At 35.7% G+C, this 17157-nt stretch overlaps 1 protein-coding gene across 1 annotated transcript; it reads left to right on the top strand.

The window, feature by feature from the left end:
• Positions 1-288: 288 nt before the first annotated feature.
• Positions 289-16456, top strand: LOC132717734 (uncharacterized; the record flags this gene model as incomplete). The annotated part of the gene is made up of 7 exons (XM_060701287.1): positions 289-2131; positions 5416-6030; positions 7358-8224; positions 11102-11221; positions 13235-13273; positions 14738-14874; positions 16438-16456. Coding segments are annotated over exons 1-7 (2113 nt in total), but the record flags the coding sequence as incomplete, so codon positions are not given.
• Between the last annotated feature and the right edge of the window lie 701 nt (positions 16457-17157).

Below are 17157 nucleotides of genomic sequence, written 5' to 3'. Positions count from 1 at the left end.
CCCAATAACTTAGGATTCCTTTGACCGACAGTCTTCATATTTGGCATGGAGGTTGGTTATGATGAGTAGATGACCCCTATTGATTTGAGGTCACTGGGTCAAAGGTCAAGGTCACAGAGGCCTTGATTTCAAAAAGCTTGTCCTCCAATAACTTAAGATTCCTTTGACCCACAGTCTTCATATTTGGCATGGAGATTAGTCATGATATGTAGATAACCCCTATCGATTTTGAGGTCACTGGGTCAAAAGTCAAGGTCACAGGGGCCTTGACTTCAAAAAGCTTGTCTGCCCAATAACCTAAGATTCCTTTGACCGACAGTCTTCATATTTGGCATGGAGGTTGGTCATGATGAGTAGATGACCCCTATTGATTTTGAGGTCACCGGTCAAAGGTCAAGGTCACAGGGGCCTTGACTTCAAAAAGCTTGTCCGCCCAATAACTTAAGATTCCTTTGACCCACAGTCTGTATTTTGGCATGGAGGTTAGTCATGATGAGTAGATGACCCCTATTGATTTTGAGGTCACTGGGTCAAATGTCAAAGTCACAGGGGCCGTGACTTCAAAAAACTTGTCCGCCCAATAACTTATGATTCCTTTGACCCACAGTCTTCATATTTGGCATGAAGGTTGGCCATGATGAGTAGATAACCCCTATTGATTTTGAGGTCACCGGTCAAAGGTCAAGGTCACAGGGGCCTTGACTTCAAAAAGCTTGTCCGCCCAATAACTTAAGATTCCTTTGACCAACAGTCTTCATATTTGGCATGGAGGTTAGTCATGATGAGTAGATGACCCTTTTTGATTTTGAGGTCACCAGGTCAAAGGTCAAGGTCACAGGGGCCTTGACTTCAAAAAGCTTGTCCGCCCAATAACTTAAGATTCCTTTGACCAACAGTCTTCATATTTGGCATGGAGGTTAGTCATGATGAGTAGATGACCCCTTTTGATTTTGAGGTCACCAGGTGAAAGGTCAAGGTCACAGGGGCCTTGACTTCAAAAAGCTTGTCCGCCCAATAACTTAAGATTCCTTTGACCCACAGTCTTCATATTTGGCATGGAGGTTAGTCATGATGGATAGATGACCCCTATTGATTTTGAGGACACCGGGTCAAAGGTCAAGGTCACAGGCCTTGACTTCAAAAAGCTTGTCCGTCCAATGACTTAAGATTCCTTTGACCCACAGTCCTCATATTTGGCATGGAGGTTTATCAAATCATTAATAGGTGACCCCTATTGATTTTAAGGTCACTGGGTCAAAGGTCAAGGTCACATGGACTTTAACTTCAAAAAGCTTGTCCGCCCATTAACTTAAGATTCCTTTTACCCACAATCCTCATATTTGGCATGGAGGTTAGTCATGATTAGTAGGTGACCCCTATTGATTTTAAGGTCACTGGGTTAAAGGTCAAGGTCACATGGACTTTGACTTCAAAAAGTTTGTCCGCCCATTAACTTAAGATTCCTTTGACCCACAGTCTTCATATTTGGCATGGAGGTTGATCATGACGATAAGGTGACCCCTATTGATTTTTAGGTCACAGGGACCTTGACTAAAAAAAGCTTTTCCCATCAATTGTTTAAGAATGCCTGTCCGCAGTGTATTGATTTTGACATTTTCACATTTGAAGCATGTAGAATACATAACATAGCAATGCACTGGCTTAGTAACCTCAGATTTGGCAGGGAGGTTGTCCTTGAGCTCTAAATGGCCACTGTTGATTCTTACAAAGTGGTATGCGGGGGTATTCACTCCATGACATAATGAAAATGACATAGTTCACAATGAAATTGGTGGCACTGAAAATGTGCAATCAATGAAAGATTTGAAATCAACAGAATGTAGTGAACCAAATACATGTAATGATGACTCCTTCAGAAAGGATGTCACCAGAAGTGTCAAACATTGCAAAAATCAGGTAAAAAGGCAATTTGACGACAGCACTGAAAATGAAAATTATTCTGATAGCTATAAGTCCACTGTGAATAGATCTGTAAAAATAGAAAAAGACAGTGACAGATCAACAAGCATTGGTACCAGTTACAGATCAACAAGCATTGGTACCAGTTGTGGGATATCAAGCCTGCTGAAAGATTCAGAACCAACAAATGTTGATGATGGGATAGAAATTGGTGATTAACCATTTTATCTATTTACTTTTCATTCGACAACTAGAAAATCCTTTGATTTTAGACAATCAGTCATCCGATGATGTTAAGGTGATTAGTTCTCATTTTTAAGACATGAATGTTTTCACTGTGCCTTTTATTACAAAAAAATCTTCTTTACAATGGCGGAAATAAAAATGTACATAGTGATTCTTTTTCAAAGTTTTAAGCAATGTGTAAAGAAGTACAATGTGCCATTGTAAAGAAGATTTTTTTCTTCAAAATTCTACAGATGCACAATCATTGAAAGCAGAGAATAAAAAGTTGAAAGAAATGCAGACATGTAAAATATGTATGGAAAGGCCTGTTAATACCACATTATTACCTTGTGGTCATCTTGTATGCTGTGAAACCTGCGCGGGACGCTTACAACAATGTCCAATATGTAGAAAGAGGATAAAAGGCACAGTGCAAACATTCATGTCTTAAAAATGAGAACTTATCACCTTAACATCATCGGCAAACAAGGAAGGCTACCACTACTTTCCCAGGATACATCACAACTCCTTATCTGGCCCAGCTTGGAATGGATATAATTGTACAACTAAATATATTTGGGGATGGTGAAGAATTTGTCAAGCTTTATCTTAAAATTTTATATCAAACATGTTACCATATTTTTAGCAGTATTTTTGAAAGAATGTGAGGTAATTAGTTGGTTTGGTTAAACTATTTCACAGAAATGATCACCATATTGAGACGACGTGTCACACGTAATTTATGGGTCGCTACCTTGAAGGTCAAGGTCAAATCATGACCTTGCAGCAAAATTGTGTCCAGCCCATAATTATGTTTTTTGAAGTCGGATTGTTCAGCTATTTCACAGATATGATCACCATATTGAGACGATGTGTCGTGTGCAAATTTGGGTCGCTACCTTGAAGGTCAAGGTCACAGCATGATCTTGCAGCAAAATCGTGTCTGGCCATTAACTTTGTTCTTTGAAGGCTGATTTTTAAACTATTTTACAGAAAATGATCACCATATTGAGACAATGTGTCGGGCGCAACTTTTGGGTCGCTACCTACAAGGTCAAGGTCACAGCATGACCTTGCAGCAAAATTGTGTCAGGCCCTTAACTTTGTTATTTGAAGTCGTATTTTTAAAGTATTTCACCATGATAACCATATTGAGATGACGTGTCTTGCGCAACAGTTTAAACGAAACAAACTTGATAACTGCTTCTGAACCTACAAAATTTATTAATTACTTAATATTCCTTGAAGGTCAAGGTCACAGCATGACCTTGCAGCAAAATTGTGTCCGGCCCATAACTTAGTTATTTGCAGTCGGATTATACAACTATTTTACGGAAATGGTCACCATATTGAGACGAGGTGTCGCACGCAACATTTTGGTCGCTCTCTTGAAGGTCAAGGTCACAGCATGACCATGCAGCAAAATCGTGTCCGGCCCACAACTTTGTTATTTGAAGTCGGATTTACAACTATTTAGATCTCATTGAGTAGAAGTGCAGTGCAAAGAACAGTTACTCTGCCTTGCCTAAGTTTGGAATTATCACACTTTGAACTTTATCTGGGACATAACTCTGAAACTACAAAAGATATACTTTTCTGTGTCCAAAACCTAGTCGGGGAGCATCACCCGGTTCAACTGGCTCTTGTTTTTTTATTAAGTAAATAAGCCAACACTTTAATGCTTTTATTTGTTTATTTTTAGTATTTTTAGTATTATTTGATTAAAAAGTTTTTAATTAAAGGACAAGAAGAGTAAATAATTCAGAAACAAATAAAACCTGTAATAATTTATTTAACTCATTTACATTATAACATGCAATAAAACTTAACATTTTACTGGTTAAAAAAAAAACCCACATTTTTATAAACGTCCATAAATTCACCCACTTACTCCAAGAATTCCTGACAGTCCTTAATTCATGATGATCGTATTGCCCACTGTTATACAAGGCATTTTTATCCTTTAACTATTTATTGCATGTCACCCTGTTTATTCAACATGTTGATTGGTTGTTTATTCAACAGATATCTCATAATTGATTAGATAATTGAATTAAAAAGGTATTATTGTATAAAAATAAAATAAATATTAAATAAATTCATAAATAATATTGTATGATAAATAAATAAGTAAATAAATAAAATGAATATAAATGAATGAATGTTGAAATGAAATATTCATAAATTATTTATCTGCCTATTGTAACAAATAAAAAAGAAAAAAAATTGTATTTACCTTAAGTATAAAATGTTGCTAACAAATTAAGTAATTTACCTGTATCACATGCTATGTGTTGCCAGTTCCAATTTTATTCATGTTTTGCTTTAAATTAATTAAAAAAGATAATGTCAGTTAAAGGCACAAAGGAAGTGTGGAAGAGATTATAAACTTAAATATATCCACATACTGCCAGTTTTCAATCACAACCACTTTTCAATCATCCCTGGAAATTCTTTATTTTTGACATTATTTGTCATGTAACCAAACTGTAATTTACGTTGACTACATTTATCAGCAGCAATGTCAATTATGGTGATAAAAAAGAAAATGCCAGTATTTTAGTTCAAAATAGGTAAAATGTTTGTTTTCCACTAATCCTTAATTTACTCAGTTACAAATCGCAATAATTTTCTAAAAATAATTGATTTACAGGCTCATTTTTTTGTCAGTCTGCAGAAATGGATATTAAGCTGGACAACTGTTTCACTATCATTAAGTCATAATGTATACTGCACTTCAAAAGCTATAATTTTAATGTGTACATTATTTTACCACACAATTCTTAATTGGAAGGTAATATGTCAGTAAAGTAACAGTCACTTACGTTACATGAAGAATAATCTTCGCAGAAAGCATAGATTTGAAGTAGAGAAAATATGCTCTAGTTAAGGCTTTGAAGGAGTACTGGTATAGGGCTTCAGTAAATGGAAGTTGGGGAGTCATTTACTTTTCACTTCCTTTAGAATGTGACTTCCAATATCAGAGATTTTGCAGTCTCTGACTTCCAAATTTTGAAACTTAATGGAAACACTGCCGGTAGGCAGATATGCCTAGCTGACAAAAAGAAGAAATGCACAAGCTTTTAACTATAGAAAAACAAAGTGTGCAAAATCAAATGACCATATAAACAGACCAAAATCAAATATATCGGATAAAAGTACTATGAATATGACCAATGGGTGAAGTCATAACAAATTAACTTAGGCATGAATGACAAAAAGGCTGCACCTATGAAATTTTTTATTTCATCAATTGACTTTTTTTTCCAGACATGTATGTACAGTATATAAAGAAACAGTCACAGAGAAAGGAGATGAGAAGAATAAAGAAGAAGAAGGAAACAAATAAATGTTCAAAAAGTGTGAATAAATTGAAAGTTGGTCACCACAAGTATACTGTAAAGAAAAATCAGTCTGTTAATAAAGATTCAAGGGGTTGTAACCAACAGAAATTAATAAGGGCAATATCTGTCTTAAATCAAAAAGGCAAGAAAAAGAAAAGTGGTTGTTCTGTTAGCAGTATGAAAGATGGTATTGATGGACTAGGTCTTATTCTACAAAGTAAAGCTAATAAGGTAGTAACTGAACGCTTTTTACCTGGTGGCGAGTCAAAATCTTTTAATTCAGCTGACCCTTTAAAAATTCAGAGTCAGGTCATTAATGAACAAGTTATTGAAGCTGACATTGCCTCTAGTCATTCCGATGATGCTAAGTTAGATCCAAGGAGAGTTTGTAACAATGATGTAACTACACATAATGTTGAAGGTACAGTTGAATTAAGAGATGCAGAAAATGCTGCACCAAATAATAATCAGAGCTCACAAAACAGAAGATCAGATGATGTTTTCGAAACAAAAGAAGACAGTGCTTGCTTTCCACCATCAGGTACAAATATACTTGGTAAAAAAATCATTATTCCTACAGTATGTATAATTTTTGTTTAGTTATTATTATACCCCCACAAACGAAGTTTAGGGGGGGTATATAGGAGTCAGCATGTCGGTCGATCGGTTAGTTGGTCGGTCCGTCGGTCGGTCCACATCATGGTTTCCGGACGATAACTAGAGTTTGGAATGAGGTATTGTTATCAAACTTGGTATATAGTTACCTTATGTGGAAACTCCGGTTGGTATTGCATTTGGACCCCCTGGGGTCAAGGTCAAGGTCACCGTTACTATAAATAGAAAAATGGCTTCCGGACAATAACTAGAGTTAGGAATGAGATATTGTTATCAAACTTGGCGTATAGCAAGCTTATATGAAGAACTGGGTTGGTATTGCATTTGGACTCCCTGGGGTCAAGGTCAAGGTCACCGTTACTATAAATAGAAAAATGGCTTCCGGACAATAACTAGACTTAGGACTGAGATACTGTAATCAAACTTGGTGTATAGCAAGCTGATATGAAGAACTGGGTTGGTATTGCATTTGGACTCCCTGGGGTCAAGGTCACCATTACTAAAAATAGAAAAATGGCTTCCGGACAATAACTAGAGTTAGGAATGAGATATTGTTATCAAACTTGTCCTATAGCAAGCTTATATGAAGACCTTGGTTGGTATTGCATTTGGGCCCCCTTGGATCAAGGTCACCGTTACGAAAAATAGAAAAAAGGTTTCCGTACAATAACTAGAGTTAGGAATGAGATATTGTAATCTAATTTGGGGTATAGGAAGGTTATATGAAGACCTGGGTTGGTATTGCATTTGACCCCCTGGGGTCAAGGTCACCATTACAGTGTTACTCAAAATAGAAAAATGGTTTCAGGACAATAACTAGAGTTAGGAATGAGATATTGTAATCAAACTTGGTGTATAGCAAGCTTATTTCGAGACCCCAGTTGCGATAACAATTTATTGAAATATTTCTTTGTACACAGTTGATAGTTTGTGTTCAAATTTTTCTTCAGACTACTTTTTTTCAAAAAGTTAAAGTTGCTGGTGGGGGTATTAATCACCTTTAGTGATAGGTCTAGTTGTTATTGCTAGATTATGTTTGGTAGAATAAAAGAAAAAAATATCAGGTTCTTTTTAGGTGATAGTGTTAACCTCATAAACTAAGCTCATTTCTTCGTAGACATGACTTATCTTTTGTTATTGTATCATTAGGTTCTTTCACCCTCAAAGGGATCTCATATTTATAAAGTTCTGCTGTAAGAATGTCATAATCTATTACATTAAAGTAAGAATCCATTTGTTTTATATTTTAAAAGGTATACACACAGCTACAAAGACCTCTAGGGAAGCTAGTCCCAGTCCAATCAGATTATCAAGTTCTTGTTTGGATGATGAATGTAATTCAGTGCGAAAGGTTAGTGTACAGGTTGTTCCAAATCAACTGTTACAATCTGAAGAGCAGTCTGATGTCAAAGTTGGTCAAGGTGCAAGTCCAATGTCATGGAATACAAATCGTAATAATGATAATTTTTTCAATCTGAAATTTAAAGTGAATGGAGAAAAATCACCTAAGAAAAAAATTGACCCCATATTTAAAGAAGAGGACTTAAATCATATGATGCCACTGAAAAGAGTAACATGGTTGCCAATAAATGAGTTACCAGTACCTGAAATAGATCTTACAGTTGCTCACCTTACAAATTTTGAACCTATAATGGAAATTATTGACCTCATTACTGCAGGGACACCACCAACACCACATGTCTCTATGAGGTATGAACTGCTCCGTTTCTGTACCTTACGTAGCTATCCAAGAGAAGACAAACCATGTCTTGTCAAATTATCTGAAGCTGGTTTTTATTATGCATCAGATGGTGATGGTGTTGTCTGCTATTGTTGTGGAATTCGTCGATATAATTGGACAGCAGAAGATAACCCTAGGAAAATTCATGAGAGAATAAACCCAAGCTGTAAGTTCTTGAGAAAAAATGAAGAAGTGAATGTACCAGTGCAGTACTTTGGACCATACAGTAAAGAATTAATGGCTATTATGGAGATACCTGAACCTAAAGTAAGACCTCAGGTCAGTGAAGATGTTAATAATGACTGGGCTCCTGAGAGAATACGTGCTCCAGCATCACAACAACCAAACAGAGCTAATGAATCAGGAACAAATGCGCTTGGTTAGAAAATTTTATATTACTGTATGAAAAATGATAAGAAAAGGTAGATTTATAAATAATCAAATTCTTGGTCAGTTCAGTTTGTTTTTTTAAAAAAATCAACAATTAGATATTTACAGATTACACATTTATCTAAACAAAGGTTTGTTTTATAAAGCTTTCCTCTTAAAACAGATCATTTAAAATTAATGATAAAATAAGCTAACCCCAAAATAGGAAAATAATTTCTTAACTAATATTGATGGAAGGAAACTACTGTTGTAACATTGTAGTGGCGACATGTAGAGATCACTTCTCCATCGTCTGTCTGTCACAAAATTTGTCCTCACTACTCATAAACAAACATTAAGGAATGGTCAGTACCAAGTCTAGTTGTGCATATTGTCAGCATTTTTTGGTTCAATGATTTTTGTCCAAGTTATGGCCCTTTGATAATTTTTAGCTCGACTATTCGCAGAATAATCAAGTTAATGCAGTCACCCATTTGTCGGCACGTCCCTGTGGTTAAGTTTTTGCATGTAAGCTGGTATCTCCATAACTACTGAAGGGAATGGATTGAAACTTCACACACTTGTTCTCTGTGATTATCTTACATGATTGGCACAAGTCCCATAACTCTGATTTGCTTTGTTGCATAATTATGCCCCTTTTTCAACTTAAAAATCCTTGGTTAAGTTTTTGCATGTAAGCTGGTATCTCTATAACTACTGAAGGGAATGGATTGAAACTTCACACACTTGTTCTCTGTGATTATCTTACATGATTGGCTCATGTCCCATAACTCTGATTTGCTTTTTATGCCCCCGCCATGTAATGGCCTGGGCATTTAGTGTTACCCTGTTCCGTCATTCCGTCCTTCCATCCTTCCGTCATTCTGTCATTCCGTCATCATCAGTTTCCGTTCATTATCTTAAGAACGATTGCACACATTCAACTCAAATTTGACATATGGATATGTCATGAGAAAATACAGGTCAAGTTCCAATTTGGTCATGTTTCGATGATTTTTGGCAGAGTTATGCCCCTTTTACTTTGAAAATAATATGAAATTTTAGTTTCTGTTCATTATCTCCCCAACGGTACAACACATTCAACTCAAATTTGACATATAGATATGTCATGAGAAAATACAGGTCAAGTTCGAATTTGGTCACGGTTCGATGATTTTTGGCAGAGTTATGCCCCTTTTACTTTGAAAATAATATGAAATTTTCAGTTTCCGTTCATTATCTCCCCAACGGTACAACACATTCAACTCAAACTTGACATATGGATATGTCATGAGAAAATATAGGTCAAGTTCGAATTTGGTCATGGTTCGATGATTTTTGGCAGAGTTATGCCCCTTTTACTTTGAAAATAATATGAAATTTTTAGTTTCCGTTCATTATCTCCCCAAAGGTACTACACATTCAACTCAAACTTGACATATGGATATATCATGAAAAAAATACAGGTCAAATTTGAATTTGGTCATGGTTCGATGATTTTTGCAGAGTTATGCCCCTTTTACTTTGAAAACAATATGAAATTTTCAGTTTCCGTTCATTATCTACCCAACAGTGTTACATGTTCAACTTAAATTTGACATATGGATATGTCAAAGGAATGGGCAGGTCAAGTTGGAATTTGGTCATGGTTTGATGATTTTTTGGCAGAGTTATGTCCCTTTCACTTTAAAAATTATATAGATACATCTTTATAGGAATAAGCAGTTTAAGTTTGAATTTGGTCGTGGTTAAATGATTTTAGACAAACTTATCTTTCCTGAATGTTGGAAAAATTTTGAACTTTCAGTTTCAGCACTCATACTTTTAGCCATTATTTTGGCTACAAATATGCAATATGCTATTTTTAAAAGGTTAAGACTGAATAATTTCAGTGCCTTGAACATTGTATGAAAATGGTTTGTGTTAACATTGAAAAGTTTTAAGGGCTTTGAACTTAAAATGAAAAAAAAAATTAATGCACCATCTGAAATTTTGGCTGCATGCGGGGGCATCCGTGGCATGATGACACATTTCTAGTTTGTATAATTATGCCCCTTTTTCGTCTTAAAAATTCTTGGTTTAGTTTTTGCATGTAAGCTGGTATCTCTAACTACTGAAGGGAATGGATTGAAACTTCACACACTTGTTCTCTGTGATTACTTAACATGATTGGCACAAGTCCCATAACTCTGATTTGCTTTTTTGTATAATTATGCCCCTTATTGGACTTAAAAATTCTTGGTTTAGTTTTTGCGTGTAAGCTGGTATCTCCATAACTACTGAAAGGAATAGATTTAAACTTCACACACTTGTTCTCTGTGATTATCTAACATGATTCCCTCAAGTCCCATAACTCTGATTTGCTTTGTTGCATAATTTTGCCCCTTTTTCAACTTAAAAATCCTTGGTTAAGTTTTGCGTGTAAGCTGGTATCTCTATAACTACTGAAGGGAATGGATTGAAACTTCACACACTTGTTCTCTGTGATTATCTTCCATGATCGGCACAAGTCCCATAGCACTAATGCAATTTCAATGAAACCTTATTTATTGGTTGATCAATTACTTGTGCATATTACACGGGTTTCCTGCTTGAATGAATTTTGGCCCACTTATGGCCCTTGAATAATAAAGTTTGTCAGGACTACCCTTCTTATACCATTAATGCAACTTAAGTGAAACTTTACAAGATTGATTGGTAGGTCAAGTTCTTGTGCATAGTACACAAGTTTTTTGTTTGAAAGATTTTCAGCTGAGTTATTGCCCTTGAATAAAAAAAGTGTTATGCCCTGTTTAAGATTTTTGGGTCACCTGCTACAAAGTACTGCAACATGCGATTGGCTATCATGAGGCAACACATGTCATTGTTATAACATGTATTGTTACAGATAAACCTAAGCACTCTCAGTATGCTACAAAGACGGCTAGAGAAGCCAGTTACGGTACCTGGCCTGATACATCCAGCCATACACCAGAGGTACTTGTTGATGCAGGCTTCTTCTATGCTGGTAAGTTCTTTGTTTGAGAAAATTCTGAACACTTGTGCCTCCAAATTATGCATTTCTCATATGAATGGTTTACATTCTTCATCTGCTGATTTGTATTTTTAACTGTCAATTTAAAGTTGAGACAATTTCAAAATACGAATATTGCTATGTTGTCAAAAGTAAAGACCCTTGTCAGACTGCATAGACATGCAGACAGACCGAGTTCCGGCTAAACACTTAAGTGTCTGTAGGTTAAGGGTTTGTAGTGATTGAATGAAATGTTTGTAAAATTTACTAAGAATATGAAATAAAGCTTAGTTGTCATTTTTATGCTCCCCGAAAAATTTCGGGGGAGCATATAGTCGGCGCCTTGTCCGTCTGTCCGTCTGTCCGTCCGTCCGTCTGTCCGTCTGTCCGTCCGTTGTCTTGTCCGGAGCATAACTTGAAAACCCTTGGAGATAATTTGTTGAAACTTCATACAGTGGTAGAGGGCATTGAGGGGGAGTGCAGTGTCAAAGAACCATAACTCTATTTTGCCCGGTTTTTGAATTATCTCCCCTTATAGAAAAATCTTGTCCGGGGCATAACTCTAAAACTATAAGAGATATCAACATGAAACTTTGTAGGTGAATAGATCTCAATGGGTAGATGTGCAGTGCATAAGAACAATAACTCTTTTCATCCTAATTTTGGAGTTATTGCCCTTTGTTAATTTTGATACTTTGAACTTTGTCCGGAGCATAACTTGAAAACCCTTGGAGATAATTTGTTTAAACTTCATACAGTGGTAGAGGGCATTGAGGGGGAGTGCAGTGTCAAAGAACCATAACTCTATTTTGCCCGGTTTTTGAATTATCTCCCCTTATAGAAAAATCTTGTCCGGGGCATAACTCTAAAACTATAAGAGATATCAACATGAAACTTTGTAGGTGAATAGATCTCAATGGGTAGATGTGCAGTGCATAAGAACAATAACTCTTTTTGTCCTAATTTTGGAGTTATTGCCCTTTGTTAATTTTAACACTTTGAACTTTGTCCGGAACATAACTTGAAAACCCTTGGAGATAATTTGTTGAAACTTCATACAGTGGTAGAGGGCATGGAGGGGGAAAGCAGTGTCATAGAACCATAACTCTATTTTGCCCGGTTTTTGAATTATCTCCCCTTATAGAAAAATCTTGTCCGGGGCATAACTGTAAAACTATAAGAGATATCAACATGAAACTTTGTAGGTGAATAGATCTCAATGCGTAGATGTGCAGTGCATAAGAACAATAACTCTTTTTGTCCTAATTTTGGAGTTATTGCCCTTTGTTTATTTTAATACTTTGAACTTGAACTTTGTCCGGAACATAACTTGAAAACCCTTGGAGATAATTTGTTGAAACTTCATACAGTGGTAGAGGGCATGGAGGGGGAGTGCAGTGTCAAAGAACAATAACTCTATTTGCCTGGTTTTTGAATTATCTCCCCTTATAGAAAAATCTTGTCCTGGGCATAACTCTAAAACTATAAGAGATATCAACATGAAACATTGTAGGTAGATAGATCTCATTGAGTAGAGGTGCAGTGCAAAAGAACCATAACTCTGTTAAGCCTAATTTTTGAATAATCTCCCCTTTTAGAAAAAACTTGTCCAGGACATAGCTGTAAAACTATAAGAGATATCAACATGAAACTTTGTAGGTAGATAAATCTCAATGGGTAGATGTGCAGTGCACAAGAATCATAACTCTACCTTGCTTAATTCTGGAGTTATTGCCCTTTGTTTATTTTTACTTTTTGAATTGTCCAGGACATAACTTGGAAATCATAAGAGATATCATCAAGAAACTTTGTAGGTTGATATAGATCACATTGATTAGAAGTGCAGTGCAAAGAACTGTAACTCTGCCTTGCCTAATTTTGGAATTATTGCACTTTGAACTTTTTCCACGGACATAACTCTGAAACTACAAGAGGTGTACTTTCCTGTGTCCAAAACCTATTCGGGGAGCATCACCCGGCTCAAACCGGGCTCTTGTTTAATTTCAGGTTTTGGAGATTGTGCCAGATGTTTCTATTGTGGCATTGGTAAGGCACAATTATTTTAGTAATATATATTTAGACCTATAAACTTGACAGAAATTACATATCAATTATGAAATGTGTGTAGCAGAATCAAATTTTTTTCCTTATTTGGAAAGAGGGATAAGTATTACTCGTATATACTGGGGAGGTATGTATTAATTTCTTCAAATTTGTGTGTGTTTTGTATTCTTCTCACTGCCGAGATTCACCGAGACTAAAACATAAAGAGTTATCATGCCTTTAACAATGAATGAAAGCCAGGTACATGTCCAAGATGAGGATAATCTTTCAATTAGAAATGACTTGTTCGTTATTTTCTCTGCTTATATTTCAATTTTGTTTTATACATATATTGTTGAGTTACTGGGTTATAGTATACTCACTCTGTTGCCTCAGTCACTTTTTAAGCTGGACTATTGGATAAGAATAAGTAGAGCTATTGTAGTCACCCGAGTGTTAGCGTAACCACTTATGTTAAAGTTTTTGTAATACCTCAAATATTTTCAAAGTCCATTGACATATGGCTTTGAAACTTTGCACACTTGTTCACCATCATGACCCCAACCTGTAGACAGGAGAAGGTAACTTTATGAAGCATTTGGCAGAATAATGCCCCTTTTCAACTTAGAATTAACATTTAAGTTTGCATACCACCTCAGATATTTTCATATTCTATTGACATTTGGCTTTGAAACAAGTTGAAATTTTACACTCTTCTTTGAGAGCATAATAGGACTTTCTCCAAGGCCTATAACTGTTACATGGATTTAAAGTAAAATTTTGCCCCTTTATTATTATATAAAAATTTTACATTATCAAGGCTCTTTTACTATCAAGCACTAAGAATAGTCGAGGGCCTTCAGTGGCCGAGTAGTTAAGGTCGTTGACTTCAAACCACTTGCCCCTCTCAGCTGTGGATTCAAATCCCTACAGGGACTTTGGATTCTTTCATGTGAGGAAGCTATCCAGCTAGCTTACGGAACGTCGGTGGTTCTACTCAGGTTCCCACTCGTGCCTGAAATAATGTATGGAAGGGCACCTGAGGTCTTCCTCCAGCAGTAAAGCTGGAACGTCGCCATATGACCTATAATGTGTCGGTGTGACATAAAACACAGTTAAACAAAACTTTTAATAGTCGAGCATTGCTGTCTTGTTGTACCTTCAGTCTGCCTGAGTCAATGAAATAGTTCTAATTTGGTACCAAAATAGGTAAAAATATGTCAACTCAAAGTGTGTTGATGTACATTTACTATTTGACTTTTCCTGCAGGATGGGGCCTATGCAAGTGGTTTGAAAATCATCATATTTTCTGCTATTGCTTTGGAGGGAAGGCTTTACTAACAATGACTATAACTGTATTAGTTCGTTTTACAAAAATAGATGTGTCAGAATGTTTATTGGTGTAGTATAAGACCTTACTCTATGAAATGATTGTATATTTCAAGTTGTATACATGTTTTTATGTAGGCTTGCGTCATTGGACAGCAGAAGATGACCCTTGGATAGAGCATGCTCGGTGGTCCAAGAACTGTGTGTTTGTTAAACAGAAGAAAGGAGAAGAGTTTGTGAACCTAGTCCAGTTAGCTGTACAATATGCTCAAGATGTTAGTAGCAATTTTTTGTTCATTAGATACATTTTGTATGGTTGTGACCTTCAAGATTTATATGTTTTTGAACAGCTAATATGTCTTTAAAGACAAGATACAAAGTAATTATATTTTTGTATGCTTCAAAAAAATAGTGTATAGTCTGATTCGTTCTTCCTTCAGTCCTTTATTATACCCCCACAAACGAAGTCGGTCGGTCCACATCATGGTTTCCGGACGATAACTAGAGTTTGGAATGAGGTATTGTAATCAAACTTGGTATATAGCAACCTTATGTGGAAACTCCGGTTGGTATTGCATTTGGACCCCCCTGGGGTCAAGGTCAAGGTCACCGTTACTCAAAATAGAAAAATGGCTTCCGGACAATAACTAGAGTTAGGAATGAGATATTGTTATCAAACTTTGGGTATAGCAAGCTTATATGAAGACCTGGGTTGGTATTGTTTTTGGGCCCCCTGGGGTCAAGGTCAAGGTCATGGTTACTAAAAATAGAAAAATGGTTTCCAGACAATAACTTGAGTTAGGAATGAGATATTGTAATCAAACTTGGTGTATAGCAAGCTTATATGAAGACCTGGGTTGGTATTGTTTTTGGACCCCCTTGGGTCAAGGTCAAGGTCACCGTTACTAAAAATAGAAAAATGGTTTCCGGACAATAACTAGAGTTAGGAATGAGATATTGTTATCAAACTTGGTGTATAGCAAGCTTATATGAAGACCTGGGTTGGTACTGCATTTGGATCCCCTGGGGTCAAGGTCAAGGTCACCATTCCTAAAAATAGAAAAATGGTTTCCGGACAATAACTAGAGTTAGGAATGAGATATTGTAATCAAACTTTGTGAAAAGCAAGCTTATTTGGAGACCCCAGTTGGGATTACAATTAATTGAAATATTTCTTTGTACACAGTTGATAGTTTGTGTTGAAATTTTTCTTCTGACTACTTATTTTTCAAAAAGTTGCTGGTGGGGGTATTAATCACCTTCAGTGATAGGTCTAGTTTAAACTTTTTTCTCATTTTGTCTTCATATATTTATAGATATTTTAAATATTTGCTTGGAACAAACCATTGTGTGGATATAGGATAAATAGGGTCAAGTTGGCTCAGTTGTACAAAATGATTTGTCTCATTATAAGACATTGGTTATTAGCTGTGTTGTCAGATAAGATGGCATGTTACTTTATGTCTAAAACATTGAAAATAAAATGATAGGTAGACATGTCTAGTTTAGAAGTTTAGCAGTGTAGGGTTTAACATGAATGCAGATTGATCACTGCTATGCATTGTTATCCTTGAATATTTTTCGGAGTTATTTATAGAGAATGTAGCTGGTTTAAGAGAGGAGCTCATTTGTGTCGGATAATACATGCAGCGATATATTTGTGTTTTACTGTAAAGTTAAGGCTTTATTATCACCACATTAACTTTATACTATCTAAATCCAATTAAAAGTATAGACAAATAATGGAGAATGTAATTTTTGTATGGTGATTGTATGATATGTTTCAGTAAAGATTTGAAGGATTTTGATTTGTTTTTCTTTTGTTTTGTTTTTTGTAGAATGAAGCTAACCCCAGTGGTAAGTAAAAAATAGAAAGTATTACAGCTATTTTCCCTGCCATTGGTGGTATGGTTATAGTCTCCATCTGTATATACTTCCATTCCAAATCTTTGTTCCCAACTTTAAAACTTTCTAAGGTATTGACTGGAAACTTTAAGTATAGATAGATGGCAACTAGAACATACTTTATTATTTTCTGTATCTACAGTGACCAAGAATCATAACTGTAAAGTTTAGTTTTATAATTATCTCCCTTAATTTTATTTCAAATTTGTGTGTGTGTGTGTGGAACATTAGTTAAAAAGAATACACTTTAATGTCTTTAGTCATTCGCCTCTCGGTAATGTACGACTTGATTCTTTGGCTTGAAATAAGTCTTTTGAAGTCAGAAATAGACAGAAGGCCAATCAAGGTTGGTCATGCTCAATCTATATGTAAAACTTTGGAAGATCTGAATTCAGCATTTAGCTGTTTCATTGTATTGCATAGTGCGTCAGATCTATTATTAGCAAAGCATACTACAGTAATTTTATATGCCCTAAGACCTAGGGGATGTATTATGGTATGGAGTTGTCTGTTCACACTACCAAAATGGGGTAAGGGGGCCATCTAACTGTAAACAGAACTAAAAAAACTAAGCGTTCATTCTGTGACAATAGAATAAAGGGCCAATGGGTTTCTGTTAAACAATAAAAAATAACAAAAAAATATCCCCTTAA

Source organism: Ruditapes philippinarum, unplaced genomic scaffold, assembly GCF_026571515.1.
Source record: "Ruditapes philippinarum isolate M1 unplaced genomic scaffold, ASM2657151v2 ctg8863_1_1_1_1, whole genome shotgun sequence".
Lineage (NCBI taxonomy): Eukaryota > Metazoa > Mollusca > Bivalvia > Venerida > Veneridae > Ruditapes > Ruditapes philippinarum.
The sequence above is the reverse complement of the archived record's forward strand: the minus strand, read 5'-3'. Positions and strand labels throughout refer to the sequence as shown.